A 25,329-nucleotide genomic window follows, 5' to 3' on the forward strand; every position below is an offset into this window, starting at 1 on the left:
TGCAGTGTGGTGATCAAAAGCGGAGTCGCTATCTTGCATGGAGTGGTTGAATAGGTGAAGCTCAGGTGTCCTGCTTGGATTGAAGATGGCGGCAAAAATTCCTTACTCTGAGATAGTGGAATTTGATGTAGCTGGGGTCATGATTCGGTTGCGGAAGCAGAATTCGACTTCATGAAGAAAAAAAAGCACAAAGTGGCGTAGTGGATTATTCGTAATTTTGTCAAAGTTGGAAGTGTACGGTTAAAGCAGTTCATGGACATAAATTTATTAGAACGAGCCAACAATTGATACTCATCATATTTGCTCGTGACCTAAGTCGATTTTGGGCCGTATTTCATCGTTTGGGTTTTCAAAACGGTATTTTTGCGATTACGGCAGCTTTTAAACTTTTGTTATTTTATTTTATCATGTCCGGTTTAGTGTTTTTGTTTTGTCTTATTAATTAAACAATTTTATGAGTTGTTGGATGACAGTTTATGTGGGTTTGTGACAAATTTAATTATTATAATCAAGTTGCTCATGTTTTTACTAAATAAAGTACTATTACTTTTCTGATGTTAAAATTTCTTTCTTTGTTAATAAACTTCTTAATTTTACTCCTTGATTAATAAAGCACAATCTTTGCTCTGGAGAAAAAGTTAATACCCTTTATTACAATCGTTAATAAGGTTGGAATTTAAGTGATTAACTGAATTGTCAATAAATTCAAATATCTCTTTTGGAACAACTTTTGTCTACTAAGCAACATTCTATTAGATGGGTCCCATTATCTAAAACCATACATACAATGAAGAACTCAAATCTAAAAAAAATCATCACAATCTGATGCGATCTACCGACTTTCACTGCTCTATATTGTTTATAAATGTAGACCAATTATCAAACATGGTACTACAATTCCACAAATTTACCATTTCTTATTGGCTACATGTCTCTTTCCAACTTTGATTACCAATACATATAATTTGTTAATATTTCTTCATCATAAGATTTTTAATAGCTCAGTTTGATTACCAACAGATATATTAATTTGTTAATATTTCTTCATCATAACATCTTTAGTTGCTCATATATTAAACAAACGACAAATCTTATGCATTTAATTATTCAAATTAATTGGATGTCAATACTCGAACATCAAACATCTCTATAGAAACTCTAATATCATGACAAACAAACATACGAGTTAATCATATTACTGGTAACTTTACTAAAACTAGAACTAAATTTTTGTGGTTTGGCTGTAGAGTTATATTTCATTTCTGGGTTAATTTCATATAAAATCAACACCTTAATTTACACGTTTTTTCATTTTAATTACGTCTTTTAAAAGGTATCATATAAATTCACCATCTTTTATTTTTTTACAAATCTATTATCGATGAGAAAATCCGGTATCTTCTTTCTTCCAAATAAATGTCATACTTTGACTAATGTCTTAATTAAAATAAAAAATACCTTTATTTTTTTTTCTTGTCGATTCCGGTTGTCGAGTTAACAAAATGCACCAAATTTTCACCTTAGTGCTAAATTTATAAAAATATGAAAGTTGATGAATTTATATGACACCTTTTATAAAACGTGATTAAAATGAAAAAATATATAAAGGCGGTGCCTCTCATTTTTCTTATTAAAAAAACGATTTGTGAGTGTACCATTCATTCTACTCCTTAGTTCAGCTATTGATCGACCATCACTAGAATGTGGATATTGATATCGTTTTATCTAGATACACTTTAATTTTAATGCATTAATAGAATATTTATAAAAATTATTATTATTATTATTGTAGTTGTTATTACAAAAAAATATATCACATAATTAAATAGTGATAAAGTACAGTTGAATTTTTGAATTGCATTGATAAAATTCTTTTGATTTATAATTTGATAATTCTTAATAAATGAATATTAAAGAGATTTAATAGCTTAAAAAATTATGAACATTGGCCTGTTTGTAAAATTAAATACTTATGTGTACACTGGAATAACTACTATTTCAGCGTCCACATTAGCATTTTTTTGACAAAAAATTGTTTGGTGTCTAAAATTGTAAAAAATCAAAATTGGCGGTCATATTTGTCAAAATAGAGTTCATGATTTTTTAAACTATTAAGCTTATTAAAAAAAGTTCTAATGGTGCCAAAAAAATAAAAAATTGGCTTTTTGAATATATATTTTAAGCTTTTAAAATATGTAAATCTATTAATATGATAATTTTGTTGCGATTCTAATTTAATTTTTTTCAGTTAATTTATTTATGTCAATCTTTTACCTCATTACAATATTCATTTATATTTTTATTAATTGTTAAATTTGATTATTTTGTACTTTAATTACCGAAAGATGGATAATTTATAAATAAATTTTACTATTATTTTTTTATTTTAAGGGTTAAATTAAACAATTTTAAAAATTATTTTTTGCTTACTGAATAATTAGTTGTAGAAATTTAACTACAAATTAGATAATAAATACAATTATAATAAATTATTAAATTAAAATATTATAATATAATATTTTTAGCATAATTAAACTTTAAAAGGAACCCATGAAATTTAAAAGAGAGAAGCTTATATTATTGAAAATTAGAAAGAATGGACAAAGCCAATTTGCGATAGGGAATCTTTCATTTATTATTTAATTTTTTTATTATGACTTTTTTCATATGGCTAACGTACCATTGGTTTGTTGCACGAATGACATGGCGCAATGGCTGCGTGCAATAATTTTTCAAATCTTTATAGTAGTTGGCGTGTAAAAAGTGTTTGTATAGGATTTCTCAATTTAGTGTTGGATTGACTGTTCCTGAAATTGTCCTTTCCGGACATTTGTTGAGGTGCCATCTATTGCGTGCCCTTTATTTGTTTCCTTTCTTTTCCCTTTTATAGAAACTGAAATATTGTATAATTATCAAATTTATTTACTAGAATATATTTAAAATATATATATATATATATATTAAAAATTAAAAATAATAATAATCATAATAATTATAAATGTTACCTTTATTTATATTTTTACCGAAAATAGAGGATTGATGGTCCGACAACATGGCACGGTGGCCGGTCTCCATAAGTTGCCAAAATTTAGCAAAATTTGGTTAACAGTGATCCAGCGACAGTCAATAATGGTCCATCGGTGATCTATCGATCTACCCATTTACTATTAGAAGTTTATCAATTCACCGTTGATCAAATATTAATGTCTATTATATATAGGTGCATCTTAAATGAATGTTAGGTGGATATTACCGCTTAAACAGTTGATTAAATATTATTTCATTCTATTTAAAGACCATTTTTTTAGATTATTGTAAAATCTACTAAAAATCATTTTAAATTATTATTTGGATATTAATACGATAATTTAAAATTTATCTTCGCCCACCTAAAATATTATATATAAATCTATCTAAAATTCACGTCAGATCTACCTAAAATTCACATCACATCACATGTATATAATAATATTAGATCCATCAAACTATACCGAAAATCAACTTCCGACCTACAATCGGAATCTAATATCTATATAAGTAGTATAAAAGTGAACCCAAAACATTGTACATTAAACAGTGTTTTGGGTTCACTTTACTGAAAACCCCTTCCTTTTGCCAATTATTTTCAAAAAAACTAACATGATATGGGTGCCTTCTTTTGTCCTCTATTGTAAGTTCCCTTTAACTCTGTTAAGAAAATCCAACTTCTCATATTTAATTACGAAAAAATCAAAGTAATTTTATTTTTTTATCTTTACATGTGTACTGCAATTACTATAAATCCCCTCTTCTCATCACTATTTCCAGGAAAAAAACTGCATTGCTTTATATATTTTATTGTCTATTTTAGTAAAATCCCTTTTGTAATCTAATAAAGATCCATGTCTGGCTTCTTATTTACAAAAAATTTCTTATATAGACTCAGTCCACTACGTCATCCATGAACTAAGTCAATTATATCATAGTAACACATTAAAATGAGAATATTCTTATAATTTAGTTTGTTATTTGCATACACTTTTAAATAATGATATTATAAGAATACTCTCATTTTAATGAGCTGTTATAAAATGATTGGCTTCCACAAATGACGTGGTGGACTGAGTCTACCTAAAAATTTTTGCTTATTTACATAGTGCCAATATTTTAGTGACGTGTCATAATATAATAGATTTAGTCTACAAATAACGTGGTAGACCGAATCTATCTAAAAATTTCTCTCCATTATTAACATATAAAGGGAATTTTTGATAGAACATTTGTGCATAAAGCTTAGGTTCTAATCAAATTTGATAAATCAAATATTCTAAGCTTTGTCTGTGAATAATAATAAACTATTTAGTAGTAATTCTTTTATTATATGATTATATAAATAACGGTAACTGATTTTGAGTCGTTGAATTTTTAATTTTTTTCTTTTTAGTCACTAATTTTTTATTATAACTGAATATTTATTTTATTTTATTTTGATATTTCCGGCTAAAATATTTAGACGGCAACCGAATATTTTTTATCTAAGTATTCATAATTTGGTATAAAAACTCATTTTCAAATAAAATTATATATGTGTGATAAATTCTCAAAATAAACTACCAAAATCCGGTCATCACATTTCTACTTTCGGCTGCCATTTAAGTAATTTTATCCAAAAAATATCGAAATAAAAAAAATAAAAATTCAGTAGTTAAAAGAAAAATTATTAACTGAAATGAAAATAAAATAAAATTTCATTAACGTTTAAAATTAATTACCCAAAAAATAAACCACTCAAATTGTGTTATAATATAAGTAAGAGTGCAACTTCTAATTGCTTTAAGCAACACTTAAAGATCGACTCCTAATATGGATCTCTTTTAATAAATTTCTAATTGCTTTAAGTAATAGAGCACAACTTCTAATTGGTGTAATTTGCTGTGCTGGAAGTCACTTTTAATAAATGAATGTCACATTAACACCGTGTATGAATTTGAAAATAACAATAAAAATTGGTATATTTTTATGACAAGTTTTAAAAGGCATGAGTATATTAAGAAAACGTGTAAAATTAGTGAATTTTTATGACATTAATCCTAAAAATATTTTTAAAAAACCGTTAATAAATTATAATTTCAATTATTGCTTATATATATAATATAAAATGTATAATTATATTATTATCATAATAAAATAAATATAATTGTATATATTTAAATATTTAATTGTAAAGTATAAGCTAAACACATGTAAGAGATTGTATAAGATATTATAAGAAAATAAAACTAAATTTTATTATTAATTTTAAAAAAATAATAATTAATTTTTGCTATAATTAATTAAATTCATCAAAAAAATTGTAAGCATAAAACATAGTATATTTCTTTTCAGGAATTAAATTAGAAATTGGGATCAAATAAAAAAAATCAAAAATGCTTAAAGACGAAATAAAAAAATATAAAAAACACAAAAATCTTGATTAGTGTTGTCAATCTAAAAATATTGTACATTGAACAACAATATTTTTGATTATTTTTTTGTATAAACAATGCTCATTCACATTATTACAAATGCACTAATAGCAAATGAATATACTTTTTTGCCCCTCTTCAGTAACTTTCTCTTGTAAAATTTAGGCAAAAAGCTCATTTTAGTCCTTAAGGTCAGAGGAAAGAATTAATAAGACCTTAAGATCAAAGGTTGTTCACTTTACCCCCTAAAGTTGTCCAAACTTGCTCAGAACACACCAAAAATTTAACACCGTCTGTTTTTCAGTTAAATGATGACGTGGCATGTATGGAAAAAACTCAAAAATATCCTTAATATTTAAAATATTTACCAAAGTTTATATTTATAACTTTTTTTAACTATTATCACCCTCTTTTTCATTAAATATCAATAATATTTTAAAATAAAATGTTTATTAAACAATCGAAACTCAATTAAACACGTCGAAACCTAATTAAACAAATTGAAATCCAATTAAATAAATCGATCGCCGAAAAATTCATTCAAAAATTAAATAAATGATAATTTATTTTTTACGAATATAAATTTATTTTGATCGGAGATACGACCACCAATCCATCGCCGAAAAACGTCTAAAATTAATTATTTTTTTTTAAAATCCGGAAACCCACCACGCAGAGCCATAGTGGTGGGTCTGCTCTAAAAAAGAGTAGAACCACCACCGGTGGGTCTGCTCTATTTTAGAGCAGAACCACCGGTGGTGGTTCTGCACTATTTTAGAGCAGAACCACCGTGTGGTGGTTCCGCTCTAAAATAGAGCAGACCCACTACGGTGCTTTCATTTATCTGATTCTTAACTTTTATGCCATTTATTGGGACTGAAAGAAAACAAATAAGGACATGAAGATTGAGAATTAAAGAAATAAAAGGATTGAAAGGGGATATTTTTGCAATAGAGACAATCTGAACAAAAATAATAAAATACAGAGACCCCGGGATGAATTTAGCCAAATAATTAAGACCATAGCTAGCATGCATGTATGAACAAGGTGCGCAGCCATAGCATTTGAAGGGCAGAATTAGTATGATAAAATAGCTGCATAATATATAATGGCTTGAGCAACATTATGACATCTAAAATTCACAAGTTATAATTTTGTTAAAAGACATGATTATTCTTCATCTCCCAATTCTTTAGCCTCATTTCTTTTCTGCTTTCTCCTATTCACATTTAGATATCTATAATGACCATCATCCACTTCTCCCCTCATAAAAATATGTACTATTAGCTTTTATTATATTTGATCCTTCACAAATATTTTACATTTAAATAGTCTCTTAACTATTTATTTTATACATTTATGATCCTCGTATGAACTGAATTACATAAAATATCGTCATTTTAATTGGCATGAAACAAAGCGTTTTATGCTAGAAGGACCATATGTATTAAAAAATAGATAAAATACTATTCAAATACAAAATGTTGTGAAAGATCAAATAAGATAAAAGTAAATAATACAAAGACCGTAGGATGGATTTAGCCATTAAAAAGTGTCCATATTATAGGTTAAATAAATTAGATTTATTTACCGGACATCTAATGGTTTTTCGATTTAACTGATCGGTTTGATTTTTAATCACTACTTTAAACTTCAATCAAGGCTTCTCTCTCACCATTTATTTAATATTTATTTTATTTTAATTATAAGTTTATAACCCAAATACTATATATGTAAGATTTTTACCTATGATATGTTGAATATAACTGACTAATCATATGAAACTATGTATAGAGTGCTAAAATGTAAGACTCGTGTTCCAATTAGAGTAAATTTCAGGCACAATGTATGTAAAAAAATACTGTAAGCTTTTAAAACAGAGTATTTAAGAACGTCCCAATGAACACTTTATAAGATTAAAACTCTTTTTACATGGAGAGGTTTGATTTATTTTTTTAAAAATACCACAATTTTTTTTTATCATTTATCACTTATCTCTCATTTTGTTTTTTATTTTTTAAATTTTAAAATTATAATCTCTAAATTTTAAAAGTCTATTAAATATAAAATAATTTTAATTTTTTATTATTAAAGATTCTTTTTATTTATTTAAAAATGATTTTTAAAATAGAAAGCACCATTGAAAATGCTCCAAATATTTTTTTTACTTCAGCTTTTAATACTTTTAAAATTATACAAATAAACTTTCATTATAAACTCCATTAATGAAACGTTAACTTATTTATATGTAAATATAATTAGAAACTAAAAAGAATCACATAGCATCATTAATTTTTGGCCTAATCACTCAAAAACCCCTCACCTTTAAACTTTTTTTCAATTCCACCCCGACGTTGAAAATTTGTCAATTTTACCCACTTTTGTATTTTCCGTTTTCAATTGTACCCCAATATTTTAATTTTTGTTAATTTTTTTACATAAATGATGAAATCATTCAATTAATTAAGTCTAAACATGAAATTAAATTCTTTTTTATTTAAAAAAGTACAAATAAGTCTTTTATTTTTTAAAACTAACTAAAAACTATAATCAAATTAACACTAATTTAAATTCATAATTAATTTAACTAAATTTAAATAAATTTTAAAAATATACAATTAATATATGCGAGACATGGAGAATGTTTTAAACAAATTTCCAAACGCAAACGACGTTAATTTAATTTTTCAGGGTACAATTGAAACACAAAAATGCAAAATAGGGTAAAATTGACAAATTTTCAACGTCAGGGTATGATTGAAAAGGGGCTAAAAGGTCGGGGTTTTTTAAGACATTAAGCCTTAATTTTTTTACACCTAACTTTAAATTATTTATGTTAGAACAGTTATTATGTTTTGTAAGAGTAGTATAGTCTTTTCTTTTTTAGTTTAGTTTAATATATATAAATTCTCATTAATTGTTTTAGGGTTTAAAGCATGTTAGTTGTGATAATTTTTTAAAATACATGTTTCGGTAACTTATTTACACTTTTACATGTCAGTTTTTGATTTTTCTTTTCTGACTTTTTTTATTTACGATTTTTTTTTTTAATTTCACAAATACCTTTTTTCGGTTTTGGGTTTTCACCAATTTTGGTTTTCGGTTTTTTCGGTTCATTCGACCAAACCGACCGAACCGACCGATTGCACAACCCTTCAGTTTTTAATAATTTATTCTCTTTTTTATAGATTTTTTTTCTGGAATTTTTTTTTATTTTTTTATCGTGTTTTTATAGTGTAACAATAGTGTATATATAGTGTTTTTATGGTGTTTTAATAGTGTAAGGATAATATATATATAGAATATATATATATATATATATATATATATATATATATATATATATATGTATGTATATATAGTGCATATATAGTGTATTTATGGTATTTTTGTAGTGTTTTTGTGGTCTATACCATAAAAACACTCCAAAAACACAATAAACACTGTAAATACACCATAAACATTGCAAATGCACTATAGATATACTAAAAAAAACGGCAGAAATACACAAAAAACATTAATATCCCGATAAACACCAGAAATACACTATAACGGAAATATATTATAAAATCACTACAAATACACCATAAATCAATTTGTTCTTTACAAAATCAGTAGCAATAAATAAATCTATGAATAAGAGAAAGACAAAATAATTATATGAATAATAAAACAATTTTATAAACAAAAAAATTATAGATCTACAATAATTTACTTACAAAATGTTTAAATCATCACAAAAAACATGAAAAATTACACAAATCTAAAAACGATGTCGAGAAATTCATAGTGCGAACGGAAGACACGAACGAACTAGCGCGAACGGAAGAGACGAACGAAAAAACGACCGGAAACGACGAGAAATCCATCGGAAGTAAACCAACGGAAGCGCGAACGGAAAAGTGAATGGAAAAGACGAACGGAAAAAACGAACGGAAAAGTAATCGGAAGAGACAAATTGAAAATTAAAAGAAAAAAAAAGAAGAAAAGAAAAGAGAACTTTGAGAAAGAAGAGAGAAAAAAAAAGAATGGTTATGTAAAAATTAAACCTAAAATGAGATAAAGTTATTATATATATAGTGGGTACGTTTATAAATAAGTTACAAAAATAGGTAGTATAGGAAATGAGAGAAAGATGGTAAAAAATAGTGTAAAAACAGGTATATCGTAAATAATTCTATGTTATTTTTCATTTTCTTATCTCTCTTTTTTCTACTAAATTAATAGTATTTGTAAGTTTCTCTAATCAATGTTATCAATTTCCTTTTTCTTACAAATCGAGAAGTTTTTTTTCACGTTTTGCCAAATTTTTAAAAAACAATTATGTAGCGCCCGAAAAACCTGATTAAGGTAATGATGAAAGATTGTAGTGGCCGGTCGCTGATGAGGTCTTATGATGGAGGGACGGTAGCACTTACTCTATAGAACCTCCCTCCATCTATATCCTGCCACTTCACGATTTTATATTTTCTCTAACTTTCATGTGGTGGCCCCTTTTCATTTCCTATTATCCTCTTCAGCCTCCCATTTCACAAGCAAATGATGATTTTTATTGCCAAAATGTATGCTTACATCTCTAAAGTTATTATTCCTCCGTTTAAATTTAATTGTCTATTTAATAAAATACATTTGACTTTAATTAGTTGTCCATTTAAAATTTTTAGCTATTATCTTACAAATTTAGTCCTTCTTAATAAATGACTCTATGAGTCAATTTACAATGCATTTATTAACTAAAAAGAGTTATATTTGTATTCATTTTTATAATTTAAAATAAAACACCCACTATCTTAATATGTACAATTTCGGTTAAATGGACAACTGTATAAAATCAGAGGGAGTATGTTTTTCTAAAATTTGGAATTTCTAATATAACATCGTTAATACGTCAAAATATTTTTTTTTATATTTTTTAATTTTTGGATGCTACATCAGTAATATCTGACGGTGTTTTTTGACGGTAAAAATTTACTGGCTTTTAAATTAAAATTTGGAATGTTTATTGACTGAAATTGAAATTTAAGGGGTTTATAAACCGAGAGTCCAAAAGTTGAAGATGGTGAGTGATTACAGTCCTTCATTTTTGTGATGGAACTGGGACCTAATGTCTATAAAATTAAACATATGAGAACTCAATACCAATAAATAAGAATGAAGTTCTCTAAAAAAAAAGAAAAATGAAGCAACTATAGTTCAAAGAAAAAATGTCATAACGCATGTATGACATTTTTTTGCCATTCCTACTGGCTTTAGCTATTTATCACATGAAACCAAACAATAATATTTTTCTCCTTAAAAATACATGTTACTAAGGTGTTAATGACAATTCAAAGTACTAAATGTTGACTAATGTATTTAGCTGTAATTGTGGGTTAGATACATTTGCTGATTTGTCAGCTTAGCTGGCAACACACTTTATGTGAGCTTAGTTAGTTAAACACTGTATATATACAACACTGTACAGAGTAGCGGTTATCAATTAATACAGAAAAAATCATTTCCCAATTCTTCTTCTTAATTCTCTCTGTACCAGTTTCTACATGGTATCAAAGCTCTAGGAACAATCGATCCTAGAGAGAAATTCTTCAAAACGAAGAACATCAATCAAGCATTTACAGATAAATTTTCTCCAATTTGATTCAGAAATCATGGAGGAAGAAGCACGAAGCAATACTATGGAAACTGGATTGAATCGCAACAATGCGAGAAACTCGAACTTCTACAATGGCGATCCTCTTCTTCTACAATCGTCAGATCATCCAAATCTTACTTTAGTAAGTACTCCTCTTACTGTTAACAACTATTTTAGTTGGAGTCGAGCTATTAAGATAGCTTTGGGAGCAAAAACAAAATTAGGGTTTATAAATGGAAAATGTACAATGCCTGATGAAGAGTCTGATGCATATGAACAATGGATTAAAGTGGATTGTATGGTGATTTCGTGGTTACTTAATTCAATTTCAAAAGAGCTATCTGGAGCTTTTCTTTGTGCTTCGTCTGCTAAGGATCTCTGGGAAGATCTTAGACAAAGGTTTGGACAAAGCAATGGTCCAATGTTATTTCAATTGAAAAGAGAGTTAGCCCTAATTTCTCAAGGAAATGATGAACTATCAGTTTATTTTAATAAACTCAAAAGGTTATGGGATGAACTGGCTTGTATGATTGTTCTACCTTCTTGTACTTGTGGAGCAATTAAGCATTGCACTTGTGGATTGGGAAAATGTATTGCTGACTATAACTCTCAAGACAAACTGGTACAATTTTTAATGGGATTGAATGAAGAATATGAATATTCTAGGAATCAAATATTGCTCATGGATCCTCTACCTAATGAGAATAGAGCTTACTCTATGATACTGACTGTGGAAAAACAGAAGCAAATCAGTGGGAATAGTATTTCTCAGGTTGACAGTACAGCCTTACTGGCCACTCCTCAAGGTTATGGTAGAGGAAATTGGGACAACAAAAGGAGATATGGACAGGAGAATAAACGAGACAATAAAGACAAAGGACATTGTGACTATTGCAATAGAGATGGTCATATCAGAACAGGTTGTTTTAAACTGGTAGGATATCCTGAATGGTACAAAGGAAACAAAGGGAGAGGCCAACAACAGCAGAGTACAAGAATGGCAGCTCAAACATATACTGCTCATGATGTTGCAGAAAACCAGTCAGAAAAATGGGATTTGCCAGATAGTTTCAATAACTATGAACAAATGGAGAACACACTAGCAGGAATGTTGAAGTTCATTAAAGGGAAATCAGTAATGGAAAATGCTGGTTCTTCTTCTGGAAAATTTGCAGGCACTGTGGACAGAATGTATGGAGATCCTTTGAGCTTTGCAGGTACTATCTCATCTTATGCTTTTAATAGCTTCAATTTATATGATAAAGACTCTTGGATAATAGATACTGGAGCCTCAGACCATATGACTTTTAACCCTAACCTAATAACCAACCAAACCACCCTTAAAAATCCCATAAAAATTTGTCTACCAAATGGCACAGTTAATGCAGTCCATAATACAGGGCATGTGACTCTTGCTCCTGACTTTACTCTACAAAATGTCCTGTTTGTACCTGATTTTAGGTACAATCTATTATCAGTGAGTAAACTAGTACAAAATAACCCTCTGAAGGTAACATTTTTTTCTAAATGCTGCCTCATACAGGACCTGAAGACTGATGTCATTCTGGCACAAGGTCAACAGTCTGGTGGCCTCTACAAACTTGATTCTAGTAGTTTTATTCTTAAAACTGCTATTTCTACTTCCTTTCCATGTAATAATAGTTCTGTTTTTCAGTCAATCATAAATGAAAAGGAGGTTAATGAACCAATTTCTTATTCTTATATGAGTGCTGCACATAATGCAATCAAATTCTCTACTTGGCATGTAAGATTAGGACATGCTAGTTCTTCTACCATGATTCACATTCCTTCTTTTCCTGTTCATTCATCTCAATCACCTTCTTGTGAAATATGTCCACAAGCTAAACAACACAGACTATCATTTCCTACTTCTGCCATTAACACTTCCAAACCTTTTGACTTACTGCACATAGACATGTGGGGTCCTTACAAAATATCATCCACCCAAGGCTGTCATTACTTTCTTACTATAGTAGATGACCATACTCGAGTAACCTGGACTTTCTTATTAGCCCAGAAATCTCTTTGTGCCAAAACATTGATTGCATTCTTAAAAATGGTTTTCAACCAATTTCAAACTCAAGTGAAAATAGTAAGAACTGATAATGGTCTTGAATTTCTTAACCAAACTCTATCTTCCTTCTTTCAAGATAATGGTATTATTCATCATCATACTTGCCCCTACACACCACAGCAGAATGGTGTTGTTGAGAGAAAGCATAGACATTTACTTGAGGTTGCTAGAGCTCTAAGAATTCAAGCTAACCTTCCTAAACAGTTTTGGGGAGATTGTCTTTTAACAGCAACCTATCTCATCAATAGGATGCCAATGAAAATATTATCTTGGAAATCACCTTATGAAAAATTATATTCAAAGAATCCAGATTATACTCATCTTAGAGTCTTTGGCTGCCTCTGTTTTGCTAAAAATCTATCTCCCTCTGTTGATAAATTTGATTCTAGAAGTATTAAATCCATCTTTCTTGGTTATTGTTCTACTCAAAAAGCTTATAAGCTCATGAACTTATCTACCAACAAATACTTTGTTAGCCGAGATGTGAATTTTCTAGAATCTGTTTTTCCCTATACAAATGTGCACCATACTTCCAATAATGATGATGTTCTTCCTGTTAATCCTACCATTGATTCAGTTTCTTTCATACCTTCTGTTCCTCTAAATACCATTCATTCTGAATCAATTTCCACACCACCTCCTCCATCACCCTCTATTCTACCTTCTGATTCAAACCAAAACATTCTCCCAACCACAGTCACTACTCTTCGAAGGTCTTCTAGACCAAGTGTTTTGCCTCATTGGCTCAAAGATTATGAAACTAATCTTAATCCTAGAAATTCATCTCATGCTGCAGTTTCTTTTAAACCAAAAAATGGACAACAATATCCTTTACCTATCTTTTCTTTTCTTACAAAAACTACATCTAAGTCTAATGATCTTGAAGGCTCTACTTCTAATGTCACAGAACCTTTTTCTTATAATAAAGCTATTAAAGATATTAGATGGGTAAATGCAATGCAACAGGAATTAAATGCTTTAGAAAAGAATGAAACTTGGCTATTAACTACTTTACCTCCTGATAAGACAGCTATAGGTTCAAAATGGGTCTACAAGATTAAGCATAACCCTGATGGTACAGTTGAAAGGTTAAAGGCACGTCTTGTTGCTAAGGGTTATAATCAGGTAGAAGGTTTAGACTACACTGATAGTTTTTCCCCTGTGGCTAAGCTTGTTACTGTCAGGCTTCTTATTGCTCTAGCTGCTTCTCATGGTTGGTTTTTAGAACAATTGGATGTCAATAATGCATTTCTGCATGGTACACTGGATGAAGATGTTTATATGATTCCTCCACAGGGCTACACAAAAGCAAAACCTTATGAGGTTTGTAAATTGGTCAAATCGTTGTATGGTTTGAAACAGGCTTCCAGACAATGGAATATTGCCTTTACTCAATCTCTTCTTGATATGGGTTTCCTACAATCTGCTCATGATAATTGTCTTTTTACTAAACAACATCAAGGTCATTTTGTGGCTCTTGTTGTATATGTGGATGATGTTTTGATAGCAGGAGATGATATGCAGCAGATCAATTCAGTCAAGCAGCTTCTTCATTCACAATTTACAATTAAGGACCTTGGTCCTTTGAAGTTCTTTCTTGGTATAGAAGTGCATCGTTCTTCCAAGGGCATCTTTTTGAATCAACAACGATATATTCTGGATATCCTTGCTGATTCTGGGTTAACTGGGGCTAAACCAGTTTCATTTCCCTTGCCCTCTCACTTGAAGTTGTCTGCTACTGAAGGTCATTTATTAGCTGATCCTAATTCATATCGCAGGCTTGTTGGTCGCTTGCTTTACTTAAACATTACTAGACCTGACATTAGCTTCTCAGTTCATGTGCTAAGTCAGTTTCTTAGTTCACCACGCTTACCACATTGGGAGGCAGCAGTTCATGTTCTACGCTACTTAAAGAGTTGTCCAGACTTAGGTTTGTTTTACTCTGCTACTTCTGATATGCAACTTCAGGCTTATTGTGATTCTGATTGGGCTTCTTGTGTTGACTCACGAAGATCCGTTACTGGTTTTTGTATCTATCTTGGAGATTCACTTATCTCCTGGAAAAGTAAAAAACAGGTCACTGTTTCTAGATCTTCTGCTGAAGCAGAGTATAGATCCATGGCAGCTACTACTTGTGAACTACTCTGGCTTCAGTATTTATTACAAGACCTTCATGTTTCAGTTTCCTCTCCAATTGTGCTTCACTGTGATAACAAAGCAGCTCTTCATATTGCTGCTAACCCTGTCTTTCATGAGAGGACTAAACACTTGGACATAGACTGTCATCTGGTTCGGGAACAATACAAGAAAGGTTTCATTGCTCCCACCTTCGTTCCTTCCAAGTTTCAACTAGCTGACATTATGACCAAGGCCTTGGGTTCTGCTACTCATCAGTTTCTTCTATCCAAGTTGCACCTTGTTTCTCATCAAGATACAACTTGTGGGGGGGATGTTGACTAATGTATTTAGCTGTAATTGTGGGTTAGATACATTTGCTGATTTGTCAGCTTAGCTGGCAACACACTTTATGTGAGCTTAGTTAGTTAAACACTGTATATATACAACACTGTACAGAGTAGCGGTTATCAATTAATACAGAAAAAATCATTTCCCAATTCTTCTTCTTAATTCTCTCTGTACCAGTTTCTACACTAAATTCCATCATAAATTCATAAAAAATAATATCAGAAACTATCAAGATGAATCATTTTTTTCATAATAAATTAGTATGTCGCAATAAGATTAATCGTCACAAAATTTTCAAAATCCGTCAAATTGTCGTCACATTTTTGTAAAATTCGAGTATATAGATCGATCTCACTGTACTAGACTTGATGCAAATAAATTTGTAAAATTCGAGTTCTAATACAACAACGTGTAATGAAAAAATTGGGGGTATATTGAGAGAGCCGGGGACGTTAGTGGTTTCCAGAATGGTGGGGTTGCTTGAGCAAACAAAAAATATAGTGTTAAATAAGTAATAGTGGGAATTTTTGGGGGCGGTTTGGGGGACTAAGAGAACTTAGCTTAGGTTTAATGATTTGCGTCCCTAATAAATTAATCCTATCCTTCATAAAAACTCAAAGCTTATCATCATCATGTTAAGTATAAGCAAAACTCATTTTTAAACACCTGAATTTACATTTCTCTAGATCTATATCCTTAAGTATTTAAATATATACATTTAACTACTCCACTTTACATTTTATATGTCAAAGCCCCTAACAACAGATAATAATGAAATTATCAATGCTTACAAAAATAAAAATAACAATCCATAATGCCAATCATTTCAATATTTATATCAAAACTAACTTGGATATAGTTCAATGGAGTCATAATTTAGTTGAGAAATCGTAAAATTATGACAGAATATTTTTTCACGTCCCTAAAAATATATTAGGTATCATATAAGCAATTAAATAGTTTATCATGTAAGATATTGTAATTGTTTATAACTGCTAAACAGAAAAGCTAGTCAATATTGCAACTACCCTTATCTAGAGGTTTTGACATAAATATGCAAATCAAAGGAGTTAGATGTATGGATAAAAACATTAGGAACCCAAATCTACAAAAAAATTCAAGAATGGATTTAGTTTTTTTTAATATTGTATAAAGAAGAAGAAGAAGAAGATTAGAAGAAGGGTTAAGTAGTCTGATAAAGACATAAGTAGATTACAAAAACCTTCTAGAAAAAGAGGGTATTGCTTATGATAATGACATGTCTTCTTCCACAACCAATAATGTTGATGTTTTTCTTTATTTATTTTGTCCTCCTTCTTCTTATACTTAATTGTGTTTTTATTTGTCTCTATGCTAATATTTAAATAAAAAGGTAAGGACTATATTCATTCTTATTATATGTATTTGTATGCATGTTATTTACGAACATTGAGATTAGGTCTAGTACCAAAGCAGGGATTATGATAAAAATATCTAAAATTTTAAAAATATTTAAAGAAAGATAAGTGGATTCTTTTCATTTATAAAAATATCGACTGATTTAAAATTATTTACAAAACTACCAAAAAATAAAAATTATTTATAAAAATACGATGTGTACAATGTCGGTATAAATATGGTATAATTTTGATATATTAAAACTATAAACCAGAGAATTTAAAATAGTATTTGGTTTATTATTGGTATAATTTTAGTATACTTTCGGTATATCGATAATAACTTTTTTCATATATTTTCTAGTTTATAACATGTACATTTTTTTATATGTATTTTCACTATAATAGGAAATGAACTAGAGAATTTGTATATTATTGGTATATTTTTAGTATATTGTTAGTTTAATTTTTAGTATCCGATGTGGTGTACTTTTAATTTAACATTAATAAAATTTCAGTATATTTTGATGTGTATATTCTTGGTATATTGTTGGTATAATTTTGGTATATTATTAGTTTAATTTTTAGTATACGATTTGATGTAATTTTGGTAAATTTTTTATTTAATATTAATAAAATTTCAGTATATTCTGATGTGTATAATGTTGATATAATATTAATTTATTAGTATTATTGACATTGTACCAACAGTGTATACCATATGTTAGTAATTATTTTTTATTTTTTGGTATTTTATAAATATTTTTAAATCAACGAGGATTTTTATAAATAAAAAAATCAATATGTATTTTTGTAATTATTTTTATTTTTTTTGATAAATGATGTAATTTTCTTATAAAAGTAATCATAACACGAGTGTTTAGCCCGCTTCGCAACACTCACATTGCGTTTTTTGGTTTTGATTCATCCCTCTTGAGTGTTGAATTAAGAGTACGCTTTTAAATTAGCACTAATAACATATTTAACTCCCGCTAACCCGGCTAACCATATCTCAGATAAAAAAAATAACAGAACATTTCAGTATTTAATTAAGGCATAATGCCTAAAAAAATTCCAATCTTTTAGCCCCTTTTCAATTTTAACCTGACGTTGAAAATTGGTCAATTTTACTCTATTTTACATTTTTGTGTTTCAATTGTACCTAGAATATTAAATTGACGTTTTTTTCATTTGGAAAAAATTAAAAAAGTTCTCAATGTCTACCATATATTAATTGTATATGTTGAAAATTTACTTAGATTTAGTTAAATTAATTAAGAATTTAAATTAGTTTTAATTTGATTATGGTTTTTAGTTAGTTTTTAGAAATAAAAGACTTATTTGTACTTTTTTGAATGGAAATAAATTTAATTTTATCTTTAAACTTAGTTAATTAAATGATTTTATCATTTAAATAAAAAAATTATGAAAAATTAAAAAATTAGGATACAATTTAAACGAGAAAATGCAAGATGGAGTAAAATTGACCAGTTTATAACATCATGGTAGAATTGAAAAGGGGTTAAAAGGTTGGGAGTTTTTAAAGTATTAGGCCTTTGATTAAGCATGAAACTCAAAATTATTAGGTGGGTTACCAGGTCTGTTTTAGTATCGTAATTATTTTAAGTGTATAATTGTATATTTGGTTGGAAAAAGTTATTTTCTGATGGCTCTTGAAGAGGTGAGTCGATATTCAAATATCCAACTGCTCTGATTTCTCATGCATGTGGCTGCTTTATGCCTTTCCATCTCGGCTTTTATTTACCCTGTTTGATATGTTCTCCAACTTGAGTTTGCATGATGAGAAATTTTTAGGTTGACCGAATTTACCACGTTATTCGTGGATTAAGTCACTCATAATGTAACACCTTATTAAAATGATGGTAATATTGTAATATCACCATTAAAATTTGGATACATTTATTGCACAATTATTACGATATTGCCATCATTTTAATGAGGTGTTGCAACGTGTTAGACTCAGTCTACCTAAAAATTTCTCCTATTTGATATCTCCGTTGAACACCGAATATTAAAAAATACTCCACAATTGGTGCCGAGTCAGAAATCACAGAGTGATCTATATTCTGGAAAAAAAATTAGGTAGACTCAGTCCACCACGTTATCCGTGAACTAATTCTATCATATAAATATAAAAAATAATTAACAAAAGAATTACAAGAAGAATAAATTATAGAAAGATAGATAATAATGGAAATAAAAAGAAAACTACGATTAATTAAGGAGATAAATGTGAGATTCTTAATAAGAATTTCTCTCTTAATAAACCACTGCTATTATAGTAATAAGATAAAAGCATATTTGAATTTATTATAACACTAAAACGTACAGAAGTCCAATTTTAGCGGTCAACCGTTAAATGCAATTGAATCAAAATTCAATTCTAGTTTTAGGGAACTGCAATCAAGTTTTTGATTTCCCATTTACCCCCAAATGATTAAACTTTGAAAATCGCAGTGCTGTACAAGTTATTTGCGTTCACTGGGAAAAAAAGCAATTCAATTTCAAAAAAAATGGACGTTGTTGGTCCATTATTTCAAACGAGACATTATTCATTATAGACAGCAGAATTCGTCGTTGCTAATTCAGTTTTTATCATTGGATTCAATCTCTGTGTTATTTTGGGTTCTTGAAAATGGAAATTAAGAAGGAAGATAGCTTACTCGAAGAACCTCTGTTGGATGAGAATTTAAGTAGCTCTGCAGGGGGGAAATCGATAAGCGATTATTCGAATGCTGGTCTTATTAGTCTTCTTTCGTTTTCTTGGATGGCTTCTTTAATTGCTCTTGGCAATAATAAACCTTTAGACCTCCATGATGTTCCTCAACTTCATGGTGGGGATACTGCAGCTGCTGCATTTGCACTTTTCAAAACTAAACTTGAGTTAGATAGTGGTGTTGCTACTAGATTAACTTCACTGAACCTTGTCAAGGCGTTATTCTTGTCAGCTTGGAAAGAAATTCTGTGGACAGGTTTGCTGACTTTGATATGCACGTTAGCTTCTTATGTCGGTCCATCTCTTATAGACATGTTTATGCAATGCCTCAGTGGCCATGGAGAGTTTAAAAGTCAAGGGTATCTCTTAGCTTCCACTTTTCTGGCTGCAAAGATTATAGAATGCCTTACTCAGAGACAGTGTTCGTTTAAGTTGCAGAATATTGGAATCAAGATTCGTGCAGTATTTGTGGCGATGATCTACAACAAGAGTTTGAGCCTTTCATGTCAAGCAAAGCAGGACAATACGAGTGGAGAGATGATCAATTATATGGCGACTGATGCTGAAAGGGTTATTGGATTTTGCCAGTGTTTGCATGAGCCATGGCAGGTGATTATGCAAATTAGTTTAGCATTTTTTATACTGTATAAACATCTTGGTCTAGCTTCTCTTGCCGCGCTTGTTGCAACTTCTATTGTCATGTTGATCAACTACCCACTAGGAAGATTAGAGGAGACCTTGGAGGGTAAATTGATGGAATCCAAAGATAAAAGAATGAAGGCAACAGCTGAGATTTTGAGGAATATAAGAATTCTGAAGCTTCAAGCTTGGGAAATGAAGTTTTTGTCTAAGATTGTGGAGCTCCGAAAGACGGAGGTAGAATGGTTGTTGAAATTCGTGTATACTACCGCAGTTGGCACCTTTGTGTTCTGGTGTGCTCCTTCTCTTGTGTCCGTGTCCACTTTCGGTTCTTGTTTGCTTATGGGAATCCCACTTGATTCAGGAAAGATCTTATCTGCACTTGCAACTTTCAAAATGCTTCAAGAGCCACTGATAGGTCTTCCTACCACAATATCTACCATCATTGAGGCTAAGGTTTCCCTTTGTAGAATATCAGCTTTCCTCTGTCTTGATGACTTGCCGATTGATGTTGTGGAGAAACTTCCAAGGAATAGTTCTGATACGGCAATTGAGATAACAAACGGTAATTTTTCCTGGGACATCTCTGTTCCTAACCCGACATTAAAAGATATAAATTTGAAGATATTTCAAGGTATGAGAGTTGCAGTATGTGGTACAGTTGGTTGCGGAAAATCAAGCTTACTATCCTGCATCTTGGGAGAAGTACCCAAAATCTCAGGATCGGTTAAGTTATGCGGGACAAAGGCGTATGTTTCGCAGACGCCTTGGATACAGAGTGGTACCATTGAAGAGAATATATTATTCGGAAAGGAGATGGATAGGGTAAAGTATGAGAGCATACTAGAAGCATGTTCCTTAAACAAGGACCTTGAAATCTTGTCATTTGGTGATCAGACTGTTATAGGTGAGAGAGGCATCAATTTGAGTGGTGGACAAAAACAAAGAATTCAGATTGCGCGAGCTCTCTACGAAGATGCTGATATTTATTTATTTGATGATCCTTTTAGCGCTCTTGATGCGCATACTGGATCTCATTTGTTCAGGGTGATTAGCTTTTCCTTTTCTAGTTTTACTTATCTAGTGCTTAATTAAATAGCACTTCTTAAGAAGTATATTTGTTTGCTCATTGCATTGCAGGAAGTTTTGGTAGGTCTCTTGAGCTCAAAAGCTATTGTTTATGTAACTCATCAAGTGGACTTCTTGCCTACTGCTGATCTAATATTGGTGAGTAATTTAATTGTGTTGCCTTTACTTTTGATACTATTCTTGTATATACACTATCTCGACCTCTGTTGCACAGAAACTTGTCGAATCTTACAGTTTGGTGTATCCGTTTCTGTGTAACAAATTTCTTGACCATTGGAATCATTGGCTTCAAATTCTACCTTGCTTTTTAGGTCATTAAAGATGGACGTATAACGCAGGCTGGAAAATACAATGACATTCTCAATTCCGGGTCTGACTTTATGGAACTTATAGGTGCACATAAGGCTGCATTATCTGCATTTGACTGCAAACAAGAAGGAGAATATTCTGTAAATGGAAGTATCAACGATAGTGACGACCTGAAAGAAGAAGATAGGGGAGATTTACTAAACAGTGATCCTGATGAGGTAGCTGAGCCGAGAGGACAGCTTGTTAAAGAAGAAGAAAGGGAAAAAGGCAAAGTTGAATTTCAAGTCTACTGGAAATATCTCACAACAGCATATGGGGGAGCTCTGGTTCCCTTTATTTTGCTGTTACATATGATTTTCCAAATCCTCCTTATCAGTAGCAACTACTGGATCACATGGGCAACTCCCACGTCGATAGAAGCAAAACCTGTTGTTAACGGATCCATACTGATACTTGTGTATGCTGCTTTAGCCTTCGGAAGTTCTTTTTGCCTTTTGATTCGGTCTATACTTCTTGAAACGGCAGGTCTCAAGACAGCAACTATACTTTTCAATAAAATGCATCACTGCATTTTCCGTGCTCCTATGTCCTTCTTTGACAAAACTCCAAGTGGACGTATCCTTAATAGAGTAAGTAAAGCTATAAATATGTTGAATGATTTGTTTGTTAATCTTGCAGCAAATTGTTCTTTTCATTTAATGGTTATGTTTGTGCTGTAATAGTGTTCTACAGACCAAAGTGCAGTCGATTTGCAAATCCCATATCAAGTTTGGGCAGTTGCCTTCGTAATGATCAATCTTCTGGGTACAATTGCAGTAATGTCTCAGGTAGCATGGCAAGTTCTTGTAGTTTTTCTCCCCTTGGTTTCTGCCTGCATCTGGTACCAGGTAATGCATCATTAACTTTTCTTAATTATTTGGTCACCATCTTTTTCTGAATTTAAAAAAATTATGATAATAATGTCATGAGCAGTACTTGCTTGCTATGTTGCACGGGAATTTCTTGAGTCCCACATTTTGGCGTTTTGTTTTCCTTTCCGAAAAGGCTTTTGAAATTTTGAAACTCTAATTATAATATATTCTTGTAATAAATGTCGTTTGTCATTTCCTGTTTCGGCATTTTTTGTTTTTGTACTACATAGCTTGGTTGAGTTCTCATAATTGCAAATTTTCTTCTGTTTTCTTTTTCGGTCTTGTTTTAATGCAGAGTTATTACATTTCTTCTGCAAGAGAACTTTCACGGTTAGCTGGAATATGCAAAGCTCCAGTTATTCAGAACTTTTCCGAAACAATTTCAGGATCGACAATTATCAGGAGTTTTGATCAACAATCAAGATTCCGACAATTGAATATGAAGCTTACAGATGGATTTTCTCGGCCTAAGTTTTATAGTGCTGGTGCAATGCAATGGCTTGGCTTCCGCTTGGATATGTTTTCTTCTGTTACATTTGCCTTATGTCTGTTTTTCTTAATCTCATTCCCTGACGGCATTGATCTAGGTTGGTAGTTCCTGCCTTGGACATATATTTAGTTGTTTATTTATTATCCTAGACTTGACAAAAATAAATCTCTCCTTTTGTTTTCCTGTTCTTTAAAGCAATCGCGGGTTTAGCTGTGACATATGGACTCGGCTTAAACGTGTTGCAAGCTAGGTTGATATGGAACATTTGCAGTCTTGAGAACCAAATGATATCAGTTGAAAGAGTCCATCAATTCATGTCTATACCTAGTGAGCCTGCTCTTGTCAAAGATGAAAGTAGGCCAAATTGTTCTTGGCCATGGAATGGAGAAATTGATATTGCTAATCTGCAGGTACTTATACTTCTGCTTTCTTCAATTGATAATTCTCTATATCGCATCGAAATTGCCGAGTCCTACATTTAGGAGATCCATTGCCATTTCCGGAAACACTTTCTGAAACTTCAAGATTTCATATTTATAACTTTAACTCATTAGAAATTATGAATTCACTATTTTTTCCAGTGTTTCCCCTTTTACTGTTTCGTTTTCCGTGCAATATAGATAATATTTGATTCTCAAATTGTTATACACAATGCATATTGTTAAACACAATGACATGATGTAGATCCGGTATGCCCCTCACTTGCCAATAGTGTTGCGAGGTCTGACATGCACTCTTCAAGGAGGGAAGAGGACTGGTATTGTAGGAAGAACAGGCAGTGGGAAATCAACCCTCATACAAAGTCTGTTTCGAATTGTTGAACCTTCAGCTGGTCAGATTGCGATTGATGGCATCAACATCTCATCTATTGGTTTGCATGATTTGCGATCAAAACTCAGCATTATTCCTCAGGATCCTACAATGTTTGAAGGGACTGTACGGAGTAACTTGGACCCTCTTGAATCATTCACAGACAAGGATATTTGGGAGGTGCGTTGTGTCTAAGGGTGTGCAACATTTGATTTGAACCAACCCGGATTACTGAATTAAACTGATAATTTTGGTTCTGTTTGGTTTGAAATTTTAGAGTATTTTGGTTTTTTCTATTTGGTTTTGGAAATAAAAAAATTCAGTTCACTTTTAGTATAAAACTGAACAAAAAATGGAACAGAATCGAAAAACCAACCGAAGTAACTAGTTCTCAGTTTGGTTTGAGATATCTATGTCATGAGGAAATTTCTCAAGTCCTAGTTTCGTTTCGTTTCTAAAACGCTTTTCAAACTCGGAAACTCTATATTTATAACATATTCTTATTAAAAAATATTGTTAAGCTGTTTCTTATTTCAGCATTTCACATCTCAGAATTTCTTGCATTGGTAAACTTAACGACGATCACTTGATGATTTTAGGTTCTTGACAAGTGCCAACTTGGTAATGAAGTCAGGAAGAAGCAGAAAAAGTTAGACTCCATAGGTTTGTTTTCTTACTATATACTACACTGTCATATACTATATAAGTGCACATAACATAACATTATGAGTGATCATTTGGTGATGTAGTTACTGAGGATGGAGAGAATTGGAGTATGGGTCAGAAGCAGCTAGTCTGTCTCGGTCGCGTACTGCTCAAGAAAACAAAGATCTTAGTCCTAGATGAAGCTACCGCCTCCATTGATACAGTTACTGATAACTTAATCCAAAAGACAATTAGAGATCACTTCTCTGACTGTACAGTTATAACCATTGCTCATCGGATAACTTCCATTCTTGATAGCGACATGGTTCTACTTCTGAGTCAAGGTGAGCATTTTTCTGTACGAGATTTTGTCGTAAATTCGTAATGATGTGGGATGTTAGTGATCGTTTATAATGATGGCGCAGGGCTTATTGAGGAATATGATTCTCCAGAAAGATTATTAGGAAACAAGTGTTCCTCATTTGCAAAACTTGTGGCAGAGTACAGCGAAAGGTCAGACAAATGATCAATAACATTTGAGAAAGGGATGAGATGGCAAAGGTGGAAGGAGGTAGTAGAAGTGTGAGAAGCAATGTGAACAATGGCTTGTTGGTTGGATAGATGCAGCAGTAGTCTTAACATCTTACTTCTGTCTTGGTTTTATTATAATTAAATTTTGTTTAGCC

General features: G+C 30.8%; 1 protein-coding gene across 1 annotated transcript; it reads left to right on the forward strand.

Annotated features, from left to right (window-relative positions):
* Positions 1-19,372: 19,372 nt before the first annotated feature.
* On the forward strand, positions 19,373-25,326 carry LOC126677563 (ABC transporter C family member 3-like). Its single transcript, XM_050372248.2, has 10 exons — positions 19,373-21,436; positions 21,530-21,616; positions 21,790-22,416; positions 22,510-22,674; positions 22,994-23,285; positions 23,384-23,598; positions 23,873-24,178; positions 24,598-24,661; positions 24,748-24,987; positions 25,069-25,326. The coding sequence occupies exons 1-10, from the start codon at positions 19,670-19,672 to the stop codon at positions 25,167-25,169; spliced, it is 3,864 nt and encodes a 1,287-aa protein (XP_050228205.1). The 5' UTR covers positions 19,373-19,669; the 3' UTR covers positions 25,170-25,326.
* Positions 25,327-25,329: the final 3 nt, after the last annotated feature.

Source organism: Mercurialis annua, linkage group LG1-X (assembly GCF_937616625.2).
Source record: "Mercurialis annua linkage group LG1-X, ddMerAnnu1.2, whole genome shotgun sequence".
Classification (NCBI taxonomy): domain Eukaryota; kingdom Viridiplantae; phylum Streptophyta; class Magnoliopsida; order Malpighiales; family Euphorbiaceae; genus Mercurialis; species Mercurialis annua.